At 44.9% G+C, this 21051-nt stretch overlaps 1 protein-coding gene across 1 annotated transcript in view; it reads left to right on the top strand.

Annotated features, from left to right (window-relative positions):
* The first annotated feature begins 649 nt into the window (after positions 1–649).
* LOC135215773 (JNK1/MAPK8-associated membrane protein-like) overlaps positions 650–21051 on the top strand; it is a 120917-nt gene continuing 100515 nt past the window's right edge. The window contains exon 1 of the mRNA XM_064250727.1: positions 650–835. Within this exon, the coding sequence (XP_064106797.1) occupies positions 727–835 (109 nt within the window). The 5' untranslated portion in view covers positions 650–726. The remainder of the gene's footprint in view (positions 836–21051) is intronic.

Genomic DNA, 21051 nt, shown 5'->3' with positions numbered 1-21051 from the left:
TTATATGCACATGCGATATTATTGTGGACCTGCAACCAATTTATGAACTATTAAAACTATGCGATCTCCATATCATAACTATTTTCTAACAGATATTTCTTTAATTTCTCACTGATGAACTCTTACTCCATCACTGTTACATAGCACTATTTGGTTTGGCATAACTTAATTGTCTTTTGAACTGTCTCTGACGTTCGATTTCGAAACTTTCTATATTATGATATCTTATGATTAAGGTACACATGCCTATTTTTCTCAGTTGTTCATATATACACGAGAGGTATCTAATATCAAAATATCTTATTGAATTTAAATATATATGAAAATGCAAAGTACATTCCAGTCTAGGTTTGCATATTACTTAGGTGCACTAGGTCATTTAGATTTCATTCAGGGGATAAGGGACACAAATAACTTTAATTTCAAGAACTGGGAATCTGATTTAGAAGTTATCAAAATAATATTATTGCAATAAAAGAATATCAGTGAATTCAAAAAGATGTTTTGTGTGACAGAAGAAGAGACGAGATGGAAGGGTTGAAGTTTGAAAGGACATTCATTAATACGAGAATCAATACACAACAAACGTTATAAACAACGCCAGTCAGTCCGTCCGTCAAGAACTTTGGGCAGCCAGCAATCCGTAAGATAAGAACTAGCTATCTGTGTTTTGGTGACAGTTTCGTCGAGTTCTTGGCTTGTTGCTGGATTGGTCGCAAACCCGGGATGGTAATGGGTCCTAAGCCCTTGTCAGTGGTATTGGTATTATTATGTGTGGTCTGTGTAACCGTTGTCCAAGGGTTCAAGGAGAAGAAGCGATTTTCATACGAGAAAGGTAAGGGCTTGACTGAACTAGGCTACTAGGTACCTAGGTACCTACCTACTATTTACTAGTACTAGCCTAGTACCTAGGTAGGTACCTAGCCTAGGTAGGTCTTAGGGGCTACACTTGAGAACCAAAGCTCTTCGGTGGTTTGGCCCCAAGCCATCCAGATTGAACAGTTAAAGGTAGTTTATAATTTTCTTATTTAGCATAGGGTAAAACACCCCGTGGACTGGCCCAACACACCGACTATCATGGCTGGCCACCCTCTGAAAAAGTACTTTTAACGCGTCCTGACACCGGAGATGGTCATCAGTCACGAGTTGTTGGTGGTGAGAGAAGGAGCTCAAGACCTCTACTCTCCTTTTGAGGTAAGTAGGTATTTTCTCCAAAGTTAGAAATTAAGGCCATGTTTTAAGATTTAAACAGAGGGTAATGATAAGGGTTGCCAACGCAGTGCCCGCAACCCCTAAACGCTTTCAAAATTTTTATAAATTAAAAAAGTTTAGAAGATTAACGCCATCTCGATGTTTGTGGAGTCGCTTGTGTCAACAAACTTCCCATATCCTGTGCTAAATCCGCACACCACTTGTACCCATAGACGCTGGGGCACTTTCATCACAACAATCGTAACCCCGACATCTTACCAGCACTTATTCATACCTAGTATTCAAGGGGACTACGGCATTCTTTGTGCTGTTTTGCTCTCTTCAATTGTTTATCAGTGTTGTCAAGTGGTATGTGTTTACCCTCCAAACTGGGTATAAGACTTACACAAAACCGGGGAAATAAGTTAAAGGGGAAATAGGCTAAGTGAAATTAGAGTATCTCTTTGTAGTAGCTAGTATATATACATATTGCAGCAATTTTATCATTATTGCATTACTATGACAACTAGAATTCATGGAAACAGTTTGTAAATGCATCAGCGTATGTGTGAAGCTCCACTAGATTGGCAACGATGAGTCTTTTTGCCGTTATCTGCTCGTACTTCAGAAATATCTGTAATTTTTCCGGGTTAATTTGGCTGCAAAAAAGGGATAATAGACATGAATAACCTAGGCTAAATAAACATTTTGAAGTAAAGTTAAACTAGTAAATAATGAGTAAAGTAAACAGTTAAGGGAATAAAGCTTTTCACCTCATAAAGAGTGTCGTCTGCTGCTCATAACTGTGTTTGCGGAGTGAGTGCTTAGGAACCAGGGTCAGCAACGTGGTTCAAGTGCAATGTGGAGAGAATTAAGACCAAAATGTGTATAATTACAATCAAATAAGCACTGTGGAGTTTCAGTTGTGATGGCAGTAAGGATAAAACCACCGATTACAAGGTAAAAGTGAATTCAGTTCAAACCATGTCCCCGGAAATAAAAAGTTTCATACTTTCACTAATAGTATAGGCAACAAAATATTGTTTTATTGTGCTGATTACAACTGCAATCTTGAGTAGGCTAAGATCAATAAACGTTACATATAGGTAGTATATGCTAACATTGTTCAAAGGAGTGCTGAGAAGGCTGGGAAAGATGGTGGACTGTCTGTGGTTAGACCAGCCAGCTACACGATTGCCGCCATATTGGATTTCAAAACTGTCTTGAAAACATATTTTACGAAGAGCTCACATGCTTATTTTAGTTCGTATGGGGTTTTCATGTATCACATTATGTTGACGAAACTTCAATCTTTTGAATGTTATGCTTAAAGTTGTAATTGTATTCTTTTTTCACCAATTGAATATCAAGTGAATAAGGCCTGGCCAGCGCGATGACGATGGATCATCTGTTGTTGTTTACCCTAATAATAACTCCGCGTCGGGAATTTCTTTGGAAATTACAATTTCCTATAGTATTCAGGTAGCTTATTAAGAATTTACCGTTATTTTTGGGCGGTCGACTGTAATTAACCCCCAGGGGCCAGTACTAAACGCGGCGAAATACATTGGACGCCCAAATCCCTAATGGATGTTATATTCGCAGGTACGTTCCTTGTAGTCCATGCGTCGTTATTCTTTAGATTTACCGCCACCTCTACCATAGCGCGACCACCTTCCCAAAAATTGGAATTTATGGCCTTAATTTGTGACTTGGGAGAAAAAGCACCACAGGACGTGTTAAAGTAGTTTTTCAGGAAGGTGTTCATGCTACGGTAGAGGCTGACCATTCAGTATTTTACTCATTTGAATTATTTAGTACTAAGGGTAGTTTACAGTTTAGTTGGCCAGGCCATGCAACACCTATTGCCCGGCCCATAATCCCTCAGTCAAGGAAGTAGTCCCTTCCACCTGGAAGACCTACAAGACCCGTGAGGCGTGACCATTCAGAACAGTCAACGTATACGTCTACTCCTCATCCTGTCTGTCGCACGTTGCTTTTGCCGCTGCTAACCCGGTTACTTTTTCGGACTTGATCAAGTTCTGTGACGATGTTGATGTGTTACGTTCGTTTCTTTTAAAAAGTGGCCTTTTAGGTGATTTTAGTGGTCAATATGAACACTGCAAAGAGGGAACAATGAGCCCAGTGAAAGAGGAAGACATTTTTGTGCCCTAAGTCAGGTTAGTGTGGTTCGTTTGGTTAGGTCACCACGCGCCATAAGTCGGGTTAGGTTGGTTCATTTGGTTAGGTCCCAATCATTGTTACTATACAGGGCGGGGGGTCCAGGGGGATGAAGCCCCCTGGCCAGGTTAGGGCATGCGGCCTAAGTCAGGTTAGGTTGGTTCGTTTGGTTTAGGCTTTCTATAATTTATTACTGCACGTTTTCAAAAATTGCGCTAATACATATGTACGCCATCTTGTTTGTATTCATCCACCAATTATCTAGCGGATGATACTCTTGGCCAACTAAACTGTAAGCGCTCCAGTACTAGATTACCCTGTTGCACACTTTAGGTAGTAGCCTACTTGTCTCCAGGTTTAGTTTTCTGTAGAGAAAAATGGGCAGTAATAGGAAAAGCCAAGACCCTCAAGGGAAAGCAAGAACTAGGATACAGCAGAATATTCATAGCACCAGACCCATCCTACAGGGAAAGAGAACAGGATAAGATATTGAGACATGCACTCAAAGACAAGAGAAAGGAGGAACAGGGATGGTAAACATTAGGTAGTAGGAAGGTTAAAGTGTTCAGAAATGCAAATTTTCAGCAAAGCATGGCAGGGGCCATAGGAGGAATATAATAAACGGAGACGTAAATGATACATTAACCAAGAAGCCCAGATCAAAACAAGTAGAAATACAGTTTAAAATTTTTATGTAAAACATACAATGTTCAAATAAACAGAAGTTGGTAGAGATAGACCGTGTAATAGACAATGCTAACAAGATATTTTGTGTAAATAAAACACACCAGAAACTAGACAAAATAGCATTAAGTAAAACTATAAAGAAAATAAAAAATATGAGGGATATGAAAGACAAAAAAAGGGGAGGTTTAATGATACTGTAAGTATAGAAATAGTGAAAAAACAGACTTAAACAAGGTGGAAACCATTAGCAAAGATTCATTGTATGCTAGTTGTAAAACATACAGTAACATTATTCACATTTTGTTGTTATACTTATCAGTAGGAAACACAGTGGATAAAAATAGAGATAACGCAATAAAATTGGAAAGTGAAAATATTGTTAAAAACATAAATGACCAAGATTCATTATTAATTTGTTCCTACACGATATACAAACCGTCAGTCCTTTACATTAGGAATTACTTTCAGCGTAGGTTGGAATACAGCTGTTAAATTCTTGAATGAGGTAGTTAGACAGTAACTACTGCCTGGTAGGTGGAGAGGCCTGCCTGACCAGATGTAAACACTCCACTTTGCTTTCGGCTGTCTTCCAATGAAGACGTAGCCTATGTTTGTGAGCTTTTGCTGACTAGCCGTTAATCACGATTTTCCTGATTGTATCTTTCTTTTATTACTTGAATTAATATATACAGGCAGTCCCCGGGTTATGACGGGGGTTCCGTTCTTGAGACGTGTCGTAAGCCGAAAGTCGTCGTATGCCGGAACGACGCTTGGAAATATGTCTTAAACTAATAAAAAGTTAATAAAAACCTGAAATCTTGTAATCCATTTGGTTACACTAAAACATGTGTTTTCCTGTAGTTTTATGTACAACCTGGAGTTATTTTCATAAAAGAATGCTGGTTCTTGAAGGTAAAAACTATTGTAATCCTCTGGTGACACTACATTCTTGAAGTTTTATGTACAACCTGAAGTGATTTTGCCAAATCTTGAGGGCTACAAGAACAGCTGATTACTATTTAGTATTCATATAAGACTAATTACAGTAAAAAACGTATCTTAATAGGCTTATATATTAGTATCAACAAAACATTTCCTGCCATGAGTCAGAGGCCGTTTAATGAAACGAACACTTCTCTGTCCTATCTGTTCAGAAAATAAACGTTACGTCAATCCCCAAGACCATTGTTGCCAAGGCGTCTCTCTCTCTCTTTCTCTCTGATCAAATTACACTGGAACCTTGACATACGATTGCCCTAATATACGAATGTTTTGAGATACAACAGAAAATTTGCGAAAATATAAGCTTTGATGTACAACGAAATATTTTAGATACAATTTTGCGATGAGTGTTAGTTGTATAGGCGACCGATAAATGGCGTTCAGTCTGTTTGTTTGTTGGTGCTGCATGTTAACACGTCGTTGTTTAGTTCGTTGTATTTGCGCCTATTTTTCGTGTTATTTTGTCTATTTTATTATTAACCATGGGTCTCAAAGCTAAAGACAAAGCAGGTGATAAAAAAAAAAAAAAAAAAAAAACCCCCAAGAAAATGATTTCGATGGAAGCAAAACATGAAATTATAGCAAAGCATGAACGTGGCGTTCGTATCGTTGATTTGGCAAACGAGTATGGTCGAAATCCTTCTGCAATATCCACGATCATCAAGCAGAAGGAAGCTATAAAAACCTTCCAAAGGCATCACCATTATTTCTAAACTATGAACTGATTAAAAAAATAAATAAAAAATTAGTTTAGCAATGTTATTTCATTTGTGTTATATTACGTAGTTATTTAGAGTTACATAACGTAAATAAAAAGAGAACAAATCGTTCCCTGCCACCCTTCCCTACATCCTCCCCCTGCTGGCCTCACGTCATCTTTCGTTGTGGTAAGTAAAATTCCTTTCTTTTTTTAATTGATTTTATTAACATTTATTATCATTTATCACATTGCTATGTTATTTGTTCCGATACGTAATACAAACCCTCGGTCCTTTAACAATAGGAAGTAGCTAGCGGCAGCTGGAACGGTCGTAAGCTTCGAACAAGGGGGAGAACGGTAGTTAACTGCTTGTCCGATCGTCGCGCGTCCGCGCGACTGGGAGGTAAACAAATCACTTTTGCTTTCGGCCGTGTGTGGGAAGGACGTGTTCGCCATCGCTCTGCCCGCTTTGTCGTTTGCTTTGAGTTTGAGTATTTGCCTCTTTTCTGTATAAATCAGAGTGACTGTAAGTACTTTTACAATTCTTATTGATCTTGCAATGAGTGAATTGGAAGAAATGGAGATATCGCCGCGCCCTCCAGTCGCCCGTAGAGTGTTGTCCCGGGCTGGAGGAGGGGCGTAGATGTGGAGGTTTCAGGTCATTTGTTGACGTGGACCCCACGAGGTTTGTACTCGTTGTCCGGGGGCGAGAGTGCTCCCGCAACGAACCTTGTTGTCACATGTATGAATTGGTCCGAGCGCAGTGGGTGCTGTACGAGGGCAGGAAGAGACTTAGGCCGCCCAAGAAGTCATCGGAAAGTCCAGTGACTCCTTTGGTAACGGACACTTCGTCCTCTTTCCTGCCCCCCGGCCAGCCCCCACGTTTTGCGCCTTCCCCTGCGGGGGGGGTAGCGGAGTCCTTTTCCTCTCTCGATCCGTCGAGTGTGGATGAGGGCGCCCGCTACCCGGACGTACAGCTGTACTCGGGTCTTCCGTCCGCTCGGGGGGTGGGGGGGGGTTTTTCTTTCTTTCCCCCAGGCGCGCGGAAGCCCTCCAACTAACCCGACTGTTGCTTCCGCAGGTGTGCCATCAGCGAAGGACGACTTGGGACAGTGTGGGAGTCGCTGGGACTGCAGGAGTGCCCAGCATCCAGGGGTTGCTTCAGCGGTTGGCGGGGTCGGCGGTGGTCACTCATGGTGCGGTGACCACTACTACTACCACAGTAACGACACCAGCATATGAGATGCCACCGCATCTGGTATATACGCCCCATATAATGTCGGTGACACCCACGGTGGCTGTACAAAAACCCATTGCTGCCGTGCCAAAGAGGACGGTGCCACCACCACCTGGATTTTTTCCTTTGCCGACCCCGGACTTCCGCTGCCCAAAGAGTACCCCCCTGGACCTGCCAGTGCCACGGATGACGGTGACTGCCGACAGGACGCCTGGCTCTCCCGTGGTACCTGCCGTGCCTGCCGTACCTGTTGCCGTTCCAGCTACTTTTTCCCTTTCAGATCGGCCTGCACATTCTCTTTCAGATGTTCCTGCCGTTCCTGCTGTTCCCGGACCTGTTCCTGTTGTTCCTGCTGCTGGTGGTGCTGTCACAGTCTCAGGTCTTTCCGGACAGGTGCAGTCGGGCCCTGTTGCTTCGGCAACTGCCCCGGCTCCCTCCTGGATGGAAGACCTGACGTCTGTTCTGCGGAGCCTGGCGAAGAAGAAGAGGAAGAGGAAGAAGGTGTCGTCGTCGTCTTCATCGTCGTCTGCTGCCTCTCCTTCCCCTTCGACTTCTAAGGCTAAACAGCCGAAGAAGAAGAAGGGTGCCTCCTCCCCCCCTAAGAAGACTCCTTCGGGATCTTCTAAGGGCCCGGCTCGCACAGGCGAGCTGGGGAGCTCTTCTGCTGGTCCTCCTGTTCCTTCGGGAACGGGGCCCGTCGCTTCTTCTGCAAAGAAGAAGTCGACGGGGACCAGAGGTGCACCAGCCTCGGCTGGTGCGTCCTCACCTGGTGCTAGCGGTTCTGCCGCTAAACCAGGTTCCGTCTCGGCCGCTTCTCGTTCGCGAGAAGCACCGAGTGGACGCTCTTCCAAAGAGGACCGTCCAGCCAAAGTTTTGACGCCCGAGCTCGCTCGCCGTCAAGACAGCGGCGCGGAGCAGAAGACTCTCGCCAGGCCAGTGGACGCTCTCGCAGCGATCAACTGGCTGCTCGGGCTGACGTGACGGTCGCTGACCGGCCACGGGTTGAGGCGAGGAAGGAGTCCCCACGGCCGCCGGTACCAGCCACGGCTGGTACCAGCGGTTTGACGCGCCGAGAGGACGCTGGCCGGTCTCGACGCGACAGAGAGCCTAGCAGGTCACCCGTCCGCCGCTCCCGATGGGACCGGGCGGAGACGGTGACCAGCGGCAGCTCGCCTGATGCTAGAGATCGGTCTCGACGTTCCTCAGCCGGAGCCAATCGCCCCAGGCGAGCGGCAAGGCTAGGCCTGCTGCTCGACCGTCACGCGGGTTGACGATCAGCAGCAGCCCTCCACGCACGCTGGTCCTGCCAGCGAGCGAGGGGGGAGCGTCAGGTCTGCCTCTCCCGTACCTTCAACCTCCTCGGGCTATACCGGAGGAGCGAGGTACCGAGGAGCGATCACGAGAGGTGCGCCGCTCGTGACCCAGCTATGACGCCGTACGGCTCAGGCACGGTCTTAGGACCGACCAGACGTACGCGCAAGTAGTTGGAGGCGCAGACCGTCAGGGGTCTGTCGCTGTTCCTCCTTCTGAAGGAGGAGTATCGAGGATATGCTCTTGCTGGAGGGGACTGGACGGTCCTACTCCACAAGACGCTGTAACGCCTGAGATACAGAGGAACTTCGCAGAGGTCATTAAGCTGATGCGTCTGCATAATGGCCTTGCGGAAGGATCGTCGGAAGACCCGATACTGCCGAAATAGGTTAACCCCCCGGAGTTAGCGAGGCTGACTCCAGGTGTGTCCCTGCAGCAGCTCCTGTCGGAGAACCTATGGTTCTCGCAGCACCGGAGGCACTTGCCCTGGAATCTACCGCTATGGCAGCATTCCAGGCAGTTTCCTGGTTGGATTTGTGGTCCCTCACAATATCCAAAGTAGCGGGCCGACTCTGGGAGTTCGCTCTCGAAGACGACGCTTCTTTCAGGAGACTGTGCCAGTCTGGAGGAAGAGCAATCTCTTACCTCGCCCATCAGACTGCTAACCTGTGGGCCAACTTGGTTCTTTCGACGTAGGGACGCAGTCCTTACCCGAGTGACCAAGGGGGCCGGGCGTGAGGCGGCACTCGGGCTACGAAATGGACCTCTTAGGAGTTCCCCAAGCTCTCTTTCCTGGAGAGATGGTGGACGCTGCGGTGGAACGGCGGCGCACTGACGAGAGTGACCGCTTAGTCCACCAGGCAGTCTCGAAGGTTTCTGGCAATCTCGAGTAACTGCGGCGCCAAACCAAAGAGCTTGGCTAGCGCTTCCACGGCGGCGAAGACGGTTGCACCGTCCAAACCCCGTGTGAAGACTCCAGCTGTTTCAACTTCTGCTAGAGGAGGCCGCAACCAGCCCTCCTCCCAGCCCTCCTTTCCCCGAGGAGGTGCTGGAAAGAAGTCGAAACGAGGAGGGAAACAGCTAGGGACGGCGTTCCCCCTCACCTGCTGCCGGAAGTGGGGGGATGCCTGGCGAGCCATTGGGCGACTTGGCAGCGCTACGGCGCCGAGAACTGGATAGTAGACGTCCTTCGGGAGGGATATCTACTACCCTTCGAGTCTCGGCCCCCCCTCATCTCCAAACCGGTCCATCTACAGACCTATGTCCGGGGATCAGCAAAGGACAACGCTCTTCGACAGGAGATCAAGACCATGCTGGCGAAACGAGCTGTAGAAATCGTGGAGGACCAGTCACCGGGCTTTTACAGCCGCCTCTTCCTAGTGGAGAGGCGCTCTGGGGGCTGGCGTCCGGTGATAGACCTCTCTCCCCTGAACCGCTTCGTTCGCACGACGCGGTTCACGATGGAGTCGGCACGCTCAGTGCTCGACTCGATCAGGGGGAACGATTTCATGCTTTCAGTGGACCTGAAGGACGCGTATTTTCAAATACCCATCCATCAGTCCTCCAGAAAGTACCTCCGCGTCATCTTCGACGGGACGGTGTACCAATTCAGGGCACTTTGTTTCGGTCTCTCAACCGCCCCACAGGTGTTCACGCGAGTGTTCACTCTGGTGTCGGCTTGGGCCCATTCGAACGGGATACGTCTTCTGAGGTATCTCGACGATTGGCTAGTCCTGGCGAGCTCCCGCTCGCAGTTGCTACAGGACAGAGATCGACTCCTCTCAAGTTTTGTCGCGATCTGGGGATCGTGATAAACTACGAGAAGTCCGACCTCGAACCCAAGCAGAAGATGAAGTACCTGGGTATGCTGATAGACACGGTAGCAGGCAAGTCTTTCCCGCAGACTTGCGTATCAGCAAATTCAGGGAGGCAGCCGGCCGGTTCCTGTCTCGGCAGGAACAGGCAGCAGCAGCAATGGCAAGTCGTGATCGGCCATCTGTCGTCACTCGAGAAGTAGTCCCTCACGGGCGTCTTCACCTGCGGTCTCTCCAGTGGAGACTAAGGGAGAGTTGGTCTCAGGCCAAGGATCCTCCTTACTTTCCCGTGGCTATCGGACAAGGTGAGGGGGGCAGGACCTAGCCTGGTGGCTCGACGACAAGAACCTCTTAAGAGGGAGTGCCCATACGCACTCCCCCCCCGGAGATGCTTCTGTTCTCAGACGCATCGACCGAGGGATGGGGCGCACACCTGGAGGAGTTGCTGACTGCAGGAGTGTGTGGGACCATCACGAAAAGCACCTTCACATCAATGTCCTGGAACTCAAGGCGGCGTTCAACGCTCTCCAAGAGTTTCAGGACCGCTTGGTGGACACTCAGTGGTGTTGATGTGCGACAACACCACAGTAGTGGCATATGTCAACAAGCAGGGGGGGCTAGTGTCTCTTCCGCTCCATCAGTTGACGGTGCAGGTGCACGAGTGGGCCACGGCTCACTCGATAGAGCTGTCAGCACGCTACATTCCAGGCAAGAGGAATGTAGTAGCAGACAAGCTCAGCCGTCGGGATCAGGTGATAGGGACCGAATGGTCTCTACACCAAGACGTGGCGGAAAGGCTCTTCAACCTGTGGGGCGACCGGTCGTAGACCTGTTCGCCACCGGCACAACAGAAAACTGCAGGTTTTCTTTTCAGCTGTGCCGGACCCATGGGCAGCTGCAGAGGACGCTCTCCAACACCCCTGGGACAACCTCTTCGCTTACGCCTTCCTCCCTTCTGTCTGATTCGGAAAGTGATCAGTCGAGCGCTGGTCACTCCCAATCTCAGAATGATCCTGGTGGCTCCCAAACGACCACAAGCCGTTTGGTATCCGGACCTGCTGGCTCTTCTTGCGGACGCACCGAGAGAGCTACCCACTTGGCACAACCTTCTAGCCCAGCCACACGTAGAACGAAAAAAAGGTACCACCAGGCAGTCCAGTCCCTTCAACTTCACGGCTGGCTGTTATCCACCATCTCTTGCGAACGAGAGGCTTGTTTTTCTCGTAGCGAAGCAACAGAGATGGCTGGACACGTCCGACAGACCTCTGCAGCTGTGTACCAGGGGAAGTGGGCCGTCTTCTGTGGTTGGTGTCGTAGACAGGGTCTGTCTCCTCTCAGAGCCACTCTTCAGCAGGTAGCGGATTTCCTCGTGTTTCTTGCCGCCGAGAGAAGCTCCTCTCAGTACCCACAGTTAAGGGATATAGAGCCGCCCTGGCTCTCGTCCTAAAACTGAGGGACTGGACATCTCGAATTCGTTCGAGATATCCTTGCTAATGAGGAGCTTCGAAAGGTCTTGCCCACCCAGGGAACTCAGGCCCCCTGCGTGGGATGTGACTCTCGTACTTAGGAGTTTGACTCGAAGACCCTTCGAGCCACTCCGAGAGTCGTCATCAGACAGGGATCTGACCCTCAAGACCCTCTTCTTGCTGGCCCTGGCATCGGCGAAGAGAGTAGGGGAACTACATGGGCCTTTCTTATGATGTTAAACATACCAGAGGCTGGGGATCTGTGACGCTCGATTTCGTCCCGAACTTCGTAGCTAAGACTCAGAATCCGTCGATCCCTGACGACAGGTTCGAGTCTTTCACGATCCCCTCCCTCCTGGACTTCACCGATAATGATGCGGATGAGATGCTGCTTTGTCCTGTGAGGGCGCTACGGCGCTATCTGAAGAGAACTCGACATCTCAGGCCTGAGTGTCGACGCCTCTTCGTTAGCACTGGGGTTACCAAGAAAGAAGTCTCCAAGAACACGCTTTCTTTCTGGCTGCGTGAGGTGATCAGGAGAGCGTACGAAGCTGATGGTAGCGACGACATCCGTACGCTCCGTCTGAGAGCCCACGAAGTCAGAGGTATCGGACCCTCCTTAGCGTTCCGTAAGAACTTCTCCGTGGCGCAGGTCCTGAAGGCAGGTGTCTGGGCCAACCAGACCACCTTCACGTCCTTCTACCTTCGGGATATGCCCACAAGTCCTTGGATACTTTTTCCTTGGGACCTGTGGTGGCTGCTCAACACGTTGTGTAAGCTTACCCAGCACCCCGAGCAGGCAGAACAGCATCGATTCCTGTATGACTGGGAGAATGAATGAGTGAATGAGAGAGTGACTGGCTTCTCTTCACCATCTTTTTCTACCTCTACCTGTGGGCAGAGGATACGGTCGTTACCTTGCTGGAAGGGAGTCAGATGCAGGTAAGCTATTCAACAGAGCTCCATCCTACCTCTTTAACTAGAGATAGGAGTAAATATCCACCACTTTTCTCCACAAGGGTTGGGGGAGAAAGTGGATGCCGACATGAGACAAACCCATTACTTTACATCTTTGCTCATGTAAAGGAAAAAGTTCTTACAATGCTGGTACAAAGAGATACGCTTGCCTCTCTCTTAGTACTCGGCCCAGAGGTCTGACCATTGATCCTGCGGTGCACACCCCGATCAATCGGACAGAGGCTTGGATCCCTCCCTCGCTCTTACGACCAGGGAGGCATTCCAGGGATGGACGAACACAGTCTGTTCATCAAAAAGACTCAGATTCCTCCCACCAAGAAGTGAGTCTTCCTATTGTTAAAGGACCGAGGGTTTGTATTACGTATCGGAACAAATGACAATTTGTCGAAAATTGCATTTTTCCTAACTATACAAAACCTGAGGTCCTTTAACATATAGTCCCTCCTCATGCCACCCTCACTCTGCGTATTTTGCATGGGCCAAAGCAAAAGTGATTTGTTTACCTCCCAGTCGCGCGGCGACGATCGGACAAGCAGTTAACTACCGTTCTCCCTTGTTCGAAGCTTACGACCGTTCCAGCTGCCGCTAGCTACTTCCTATTGTTAAAGGACCTCAGGTTTGTATAGTTAGGAAAAATGCAATTTTCGACAAATTGTCATTTTATCATTGTGTGTGTTATTATTACTCGTTTATTTGTGTATAAATTGTGTATATTATATGTAATTTAGCTGTGTTTAGGTGTGGTTTCATACCGCTAGAACGGATTAATACATATACATATTATTTTTATTTTAAATGGGAAAAAATGCTTTGAGATACAACTGTTTTGATATACGACGATGGTAACGGAACAAATTAAATTCTTATGTCAAGGTTCCAGTGTACTGGATAATGTCTCTCTTTGGATACTTCGATTTTGCCAAATCTTGAGGGCTACAAGAACAGTTGATTACTATTTACATATCATATAGACTAATTAAAGTAAATGTATCTTTAAATAGGCTTATATTATTAGTATCAACAAAACATTTACTGGCATGAGTCAGAGGCCGTTTAACGAAACGAACACTTCTCTGTCCTTAACTCGGAGCGCCGGAAGACCTCTCGCCTCTCTCCTCCTCTTCTCTCTCTCTCGTCTCTCTCGCTCTCTCTCTCTCTCTCTCTCTCTCTCTCTCCTCCTCTCTCTCTCTTCTCTCTCTCTCTGATCAAATTACTGGATAATGTCTCTCTTTGGATACTTGGAATTTGCATTGTAATCTAACCAGAAACTTTCTTTTTGTTATTATTACTGGAAACAAGCAATGATTTTTTCATTATTTGCGCTTTTGGACTGTTATATGTAAACTTTGCGCACCGCAAGCTAGTATGTATTCATTCGCTCGGAAACTAGTTCCGCATATGAGGCGTCACTAAAAAACATAGAAAAATACGACATAAAAAGTGTCGAAAATCATCATAACCTCAAAATTTTTTTTGTAATCTAACCAGAAACTTATTTTTATTAATATACTGTACTAAACTATAAAGGATTTTTATCATAGTAGGCGTCGGAAGCGTCAGCGTTGTAACCTCGGAACAAGCGTCGTAACCCAGGACGGATTTTTCCATTGAATATTTAAGAAAAAGCGTCGAAACCTCGGAACGTCGTAAGCTGGAACCGTCGTAACGCGGGGACTGCCTGTATACATACACTGTTTGTTGTTGATAATTGATTGACTTTAATAATTAATATACAAACCCACTTTTTGTGGTAGCCTTGCGAGCTGCCTTTCTACTTTGTGTTAAGGGTTAGTGGCAGTGTGCATACATATACCCTTATTACATATTTTTGCCCTTTGGCATCAGGTCGAGACTATATTCATTTGAAATTTACGCTTACGCTTTGGAAATTACCAAGGGGAACTTCAGAGTTTTGTTCTTTGTTTTTCTTCTGGTATTTTCTCTCCTCTTTTGTCCTTTCACTAGCTTATTGGACGAAGAGAGAAGGGTGCGTGTGGTGGTTATGTTTAAGGGATCTCTTCTCATTTCGGAGGGCGGTACCCTTGGATGCAAGAGGAGCATCCATATTTTTTCAATCATATTTAATTTCTTTTACAGGCTAACAGCAGTGATAGTTAATTACAGCAGTAGATGGTTGGATGTCTCTTCATGTTGGCTGTATCCTAACCTCGGAATTGTACCTGTAACTTGAAGCATACTGTGATATTAGTCCTCAAGTGTGTGTACTGTTCCCCTACTGGAAATCATATTAATTTGCCACTGTTTTCCTGGAGTTTCATAAAATATCATATTAATTTGCCGCTGTTATCCTGAAGTTTTGTCAAAAATCATATTAATTTGCTGCTGTTATCCTGCAGTTTTGTCAAAAATCATATTAATTTGCCACTGTTATCCTGGAGTTTTGTCAATGGACAACGCCTTCACGGCTGCCCTGTGATTATTAACTCTACTTCTGCTGGTAAATGTGCCTCATCCTATAGAAGAAGCCTTGCAGAATTTAGAGATGAAGTCGAGGAGGAAGAGAGCTTGTCAGGTGTCGTCATCTTCTTCCTCTTTGTGATCATCGTACATTTCTTCAACCTCCTCCCCTTCGACTTCTAAGGCTCCTTGCCGAGAGGGAGAAAGTAGTCCCCCCCTTCCCCAGAAGTCTTGTCATTGGACTTCTAAGGGTCTGCCTCCTCGAACTGAGGAGGCAGTTTAGTCTTCCGTTGGCTCGCCTGTTCCTTTGGGAACAGGAACCGTCACGCTGTCCCCAGGGTCTAGTGTGTCGGGTGCCGTAGAAGCGCAAACTTTGTTTCGCACTTCTGCAACTAGTCCTAGAGGTTCTGCCCTTAAGAACTATAGTCGATTCACATAAGGTAGATTCTTGTGCCTACAAGACGTTTGTGTGGCGGCCTCTGATTGGCTGGTACCGGGAGGTAGGCCGCTCACTCAGTGTGTCATATTTTCGTTTGTAGCTTAGAAAACTAGCAATATGTTTGTATTTCTTCAATTTTCACACGTTTTGCAAAAGATAGGAAAGTTTTGGTCATACTAAGGATTCGGTATTAAATGTACAACTTGCGATGATAATAAAACACTTGGCTGCAGCTTCCCAAGCCTTACTCAACTTAAACCATTAGGTACTACAGTCTGAAACAAATACAAATTCCTTCCTTAATAATCTAGTACAGTATATTTACAATGACAACAGTAAATGATAATATCCCTTACAATGCTAGTAATCCTTACCCTATAATATTACTAATAATTACCTAACAGGTATGTAGGTATGGCGTATTGACCACCATTGTCTCTCAGAGTCCCATATGTAAACAAAGTGAGATAATGCTTCTTGATGGGACAACAATCGTATCAAACTTGGGTTACAAAACAAAGAAGGAGAAGGCAGGACAAAACATAGTACATCCTTAAATAATAATATATGTACCACATTCTCCCCTCCTAGAATAAAACACAGAATAGGAACTAATAAAGTCTAGTCCCAGCCATAGCGCATAGGGGGTCTAGAAGCACGAGTAGATCTTCTCAGTTCAGGCCCAAGATCATTGTACATTTGTTCTGGGTGAATTGAATCTGCTACAGTCTGCTCATGTGACACTGGTTCTGGTAGAGCCTTGATTGTAGGTTCTTTAGCGGTGTCAAGATGAACACTACGAACACTACTTGTTCCTTCGGTTGACGGGTGATGGGAGAGATGACCTTCAGGACAAGGATTTAGGTCACGAACAGACAGTAGATTCTCTTCCATCAGGGTACCTTATATTGGCATAAGTCGGATTATTATTCACAAGTTCGACCTCATCTACCAATGGCTCATTCTTATTTCGTACAAACCTTCTTAACAATGCAGGTCCAGGATCCATTAGCCCTGAAAGTAAGGAGCATCCATGACTGGAATGACGCTGGAACATAAAGAACCACTCATGAGGGGTGGTATTCATAGACGTACACAGCAGCGACCTTAAAGAATGTAGTGCTTCTGGAAGTACTAGTTCCCATTGACTATCAGGCAAGTTCCGGGACTTGAGAGCTAGCTTGACTGCCTGCCATATGATGCCATTGAATCTCTCTACCTAGCCATTCCCTGCTGGGTGATATGGAGTTGTACAGCTTGTCGCTACCTCTTTATGCGAAAGAAACGCTTTTGAGATCTTTTGACATAAAAGATGCACCTTGGTCAGAGTGAATATAACTTGGCATCCCACACAAGCTAAATATCAGCTTGAGGCATCTGATTACAGTCTCGGTACTCATGTTAGGACATACAAAAGCAAATGGAAACTGTGAATACTCGTCAACAGCTGTGAGCATGTATGGATTACGTGAAGCAGTAGGTAGAGGTCCCTTAAAGTCTATATACTGAGTCTCTCCATTGGTTGAGTGGCCTTTATGAGAGTACCTGCTGGAGGTTGGCAGTACTGAGGCTTTAACTCTGCACAAATCCTACAAGAAGCACAGGCCCTAGTGACATCATCCATAGAAAATGGGAGGCTCTTTGATCTTACAAAGTGCAACAGTCGGGTAACCCCAGGATGGCAGAGGCCATTATGAAGGTCGGTAAGTGTAGAAGTAGAGAAGGTTGAGTAGCAGGAGGCTCGGGAAAGAGCATCAGGAACCACATTCTCCTTCCCTGGGTGATAGTGTATTGTATAGCTGTAAGCTGCAAGTTCCACCCTCCATTCATGTATCTTGTTATTCTTTATCTTAGCACGCTTTCTATTGTCAAACATGAATGCTACGCCCTGCTGATCTGTTATTATAGTAAAATTACGCCGGGCCAGGTAGTGACTCCATCGACGTACTGCTTCTATGATAGCAGTAGCCTCTTTCTCAACAATGTGGTAGCAAAGTTCACTCCCTTGCAGTGTTCTGGACATTAAAGCAACAGATCTACCATCCTGGTTTAGAACTGCAGAGACAGCGACATCAGATGCGTCACACTCAACTTCAAGTGGCACGTTTTCATCAATTGAATACAGGATGGCATCTTCAAGTTCCTTTTTGAGTTCGTTAAAGGCATTTAGAGCTTTTGCATCTAGAGGAAACTTCTTTGTAGCTGCAAAGGTCTGAATTTTATTTGAAAAATCTTGAATCCATTTGGCATAGTAAGCAAACATACCTAGAGTTCTCCTTGGTGATCCCAGATCTGTTGGAGGAGATAGTTCCTGGTTGTATACGTATGTCCATTCCCCACACAGTAACCTAGAACTTTTATGGAGCGCACTGATTTGATAGTTTTGCATTCATTTAGAGTTAGCCGCCTTCGTTTCACAACCTTTAGAAAATTATCTACATTGCGATCATGCTCTTCTTGTGTAGTTCCTGCAATTGTGATATTGTCAAGATAAGGAAAAGCACCCTGCAACCTTCTTACGTTACTAATTTGTCCATTGCTCGCTGGAAAGCAGCTACTCCATTCGTTACTCCAAAAGGAATCCTGCAGAATTGATACAGACCACCAATTGCCTCAAAAGCAGTGTACTTCCTGTCTGACTCTTTCATTGGTATCTGATGATATGCACTTTTCAAGTCAAATGTAGAGAGCACATGGTACTTAACAAGATTATTGACATGTCATCAATCCTTGGCAATGGGTATGCATCCAGCTAAGTATACTGGTTAATTGTCTGTGAGTAGTCAGCACACATCCTCTTCTGCTGATCACCTGGGTTTTTCACAACAACAACTTGGGCTCGCCATGAAGATAAACTTGGTTCAATTATGCCCTCGCTGAGTAGCCTATTCACTTCTTTCCTATAGTCTTGTTCATCCTTACCGTAACGTCTGGACTTGGTCGGCAGTTAGGTGATAAACTATGAAAGAGTGATGGTTCCTCTAGTGCTGCGGCTGTAAGAACACAATAGTTATCACTGTTTTTCACTTATATGCTGTCTCTGGAAATCTAGTCCAAGAATTATGTCTGCACACAGGTCCCTCAGTACACCAAGATGTGTATCAGGATAAGATTGATTGTTGAGTCCCAGCATGAGGTCGGCCACAACATATCCGGAAGAACTAATATTTAAAGATTTCTGAACCATACTAATTCCCTTACTACTTGGATGCACTTTCAGTTCTCTAATTCTTGAGCAACTTTCTCACTTATATAACTCTCAGTACTACATGAATCTATTAGGGCACTCAACTTCTTGCCTTTAACTATTACTACAGTAGCAGCCTGTGAAAGTCCATGAGGAACATTTGTCACTGTAGTCATAATAAGAGAACTATAAACACTGTTGCTTTTGTCGATTTAGACTGGCAAACTCAAGCAAAATGTCCCTTCCTAGAACATTTATGACAGGTATCTTCACGTGCTGGGCATGTACTTCTAGCATGATATGGTCCTCCGCAAAAGTAGCATTTCTTTTGTACATTGTAGGTAGCGGCAACTGCTGACTTTTCAGAAGCATCAGGTGAGCTGTGCATGGCATCCTCTTCTGAAGACTTGAGGTTTACCACTGCAGTTGAGTGAAGAACTTGTGATGTCGGTGGATTCTGATGGGTAACAGTAACAGCAGTGTGTGCAATCAGAGAAGCATAGGCTTCAGCATTCCTTTGTGCAAGGTCCAAGGAATACGCTTGATTGTAGGCACCTTGTAAGTCAAGCATGTTGTTCTCTAGGAGGCATTGGCGTATGTGAGCTGAAGAAAGACCATTGATGAAGGCATCCCAAATTAATTCCTCACGATACTGATCAGCACTGAGCTTTTAAATTACAGCCTTTACTTAACTTCCTTAATTCTCTCAAGAATTCATCAAGTGATTCACATCTGGCTTCTGTCGCCTTGTTGCAAGTAAATGCCTAGCAAAAAATATCTTTTTCACATACAGTCTTTCTAGTATAGTTATAGCTGACTCAAAGTCTGCACACTCTTCAATATACTCAAACATTGTATGAGACACACAATTTACAAGTGTCCTGAATTTCTTAGGTGCATGCTCACCACACTCCTCGATGAAGTTCACAAAGGTCCTATGCCAATGTCGCCACTCCTTCGCTGCTGTTGGGGATCTTGGGTCGACATCCAGACGAGCAGGTTTCAGCACCCTGTCCATGGTTGGGGTTAAGTTGAGTAAATTGTAATGACAATAAAACACTAGGTTGCAGCTTCCCAAGCTTTACTCAACTTAAACCATTACTACAGTCTGAAACAAATACAAATTCCTTCCTTAATAATCTAGTACAGTATATTTACAATGACAACAGTAAATGATAATATCCCTTACAGGGCTAGTAATCCTTACCCTATAATATTACTAACAATTACCTAATAGATACGTAAACAAAGTGAGATAATGCTTCTTGATGGGACAACACTTGTATCAAACTTGGGTTACAAAACAAAGAAGGAGAAGGCAGGAGCAAAACATAGTACATCCTTAAATATTAATATACCACACAACTAAATTATCTTCCTGAAATCAATAAGATAAAACACAAAGGAATTACAACGAGTAAAAGTGCAGAGAGAAACATTCCATTCTTTATACCTGTTTTTATTTATCATCGGATTTTGCGTAATTTATGCGATCAAGAGAAAATAAAGTCTTGTGTTTTTTAAACAATAAAATCACCCTGAATATGCTAGTGCTTTCAGATTTTAGATGTGAGCAATATGTAAAGAGAAAATGAAGAATATGTCTGAAAATGTTGCATCCATACTTGACTCAGCCTGAAAAAAATTCAATCTTTCTTAATTTTTTTTTGTTTGTTACTTCACTGAGATTATCATTTTATATCACTCAAAAAAGTTTCTGATATCTCTTTCATTTGAAAATATATTCATATAAAATAAAATTAGAAACAATATTCAGAAACAACCTGACTAAAGGCTTAGGCTGAATTGAAGAGTGCAAAGTCTGTCCACAGAGTTCAACTTCTTTGCTGGACTGAATTCCCTGCGGCTCCTCTAGATCTGAGCTAACGATACCAGATGCATCCATCTGATTATTATTACTTTTTTCGTTATCACATATATGCAGACATACTAATATGATATTGGATTGAAAATGTTCGGCAGTCATAATAGGAATTCTGTATATTTAATTACAGAATATGTAATGATATAACATGCAAAATATTGTTGAAACTGCAACCCTTATATCGCTAATTGGCAACTCAAATCTCTTGCTGAGACGAACACGCAACGACGCCTTGCAGCTCCCATTCTCTCGGCAATACCTTCAAACTTGAATAATTTACGGATGCAACATAATCAGACATATTATATTCATTTTCTCTTTACATATTCCACGCATCTAAAATCTGAAAGCACCAACGTATTTAGGGTGTAGAATTTGTAGTATGAAAATACAAGCTTTATTTTATCTTGACGGCGTTAATGATGCAAAATCTGATGAGAAGTAAAAACAGGTATAAAGAATTAAATCCTTCCCTCTTAACTTTTACTTGTTGTAATTCCTTTTATGTTTTATCTTATTGATTTCAGGAACAGATGACTTAGTGCACAATTGATA

Source organism: Macrobrachium nipponense, chromosome 19, assembly GCF_015104395.2.
Source record: "Macrobrachium nipponense isolate FS-2020 chromosome 19, ASM1510439v2, whole genome shotgun sequence".
Lineage (NCBI taxonomy): Eukaryota > Metazoa > Arthropoda > Malacostraca > Decapoda > Palaemonidae > Macrobrachium > Macrobrachium nipponense.
The sequence above is the reverse complement of the archived record's forward strand: the minus strand, read 5'-3'. Positions and strand labels throughout refer to the sequence as shown.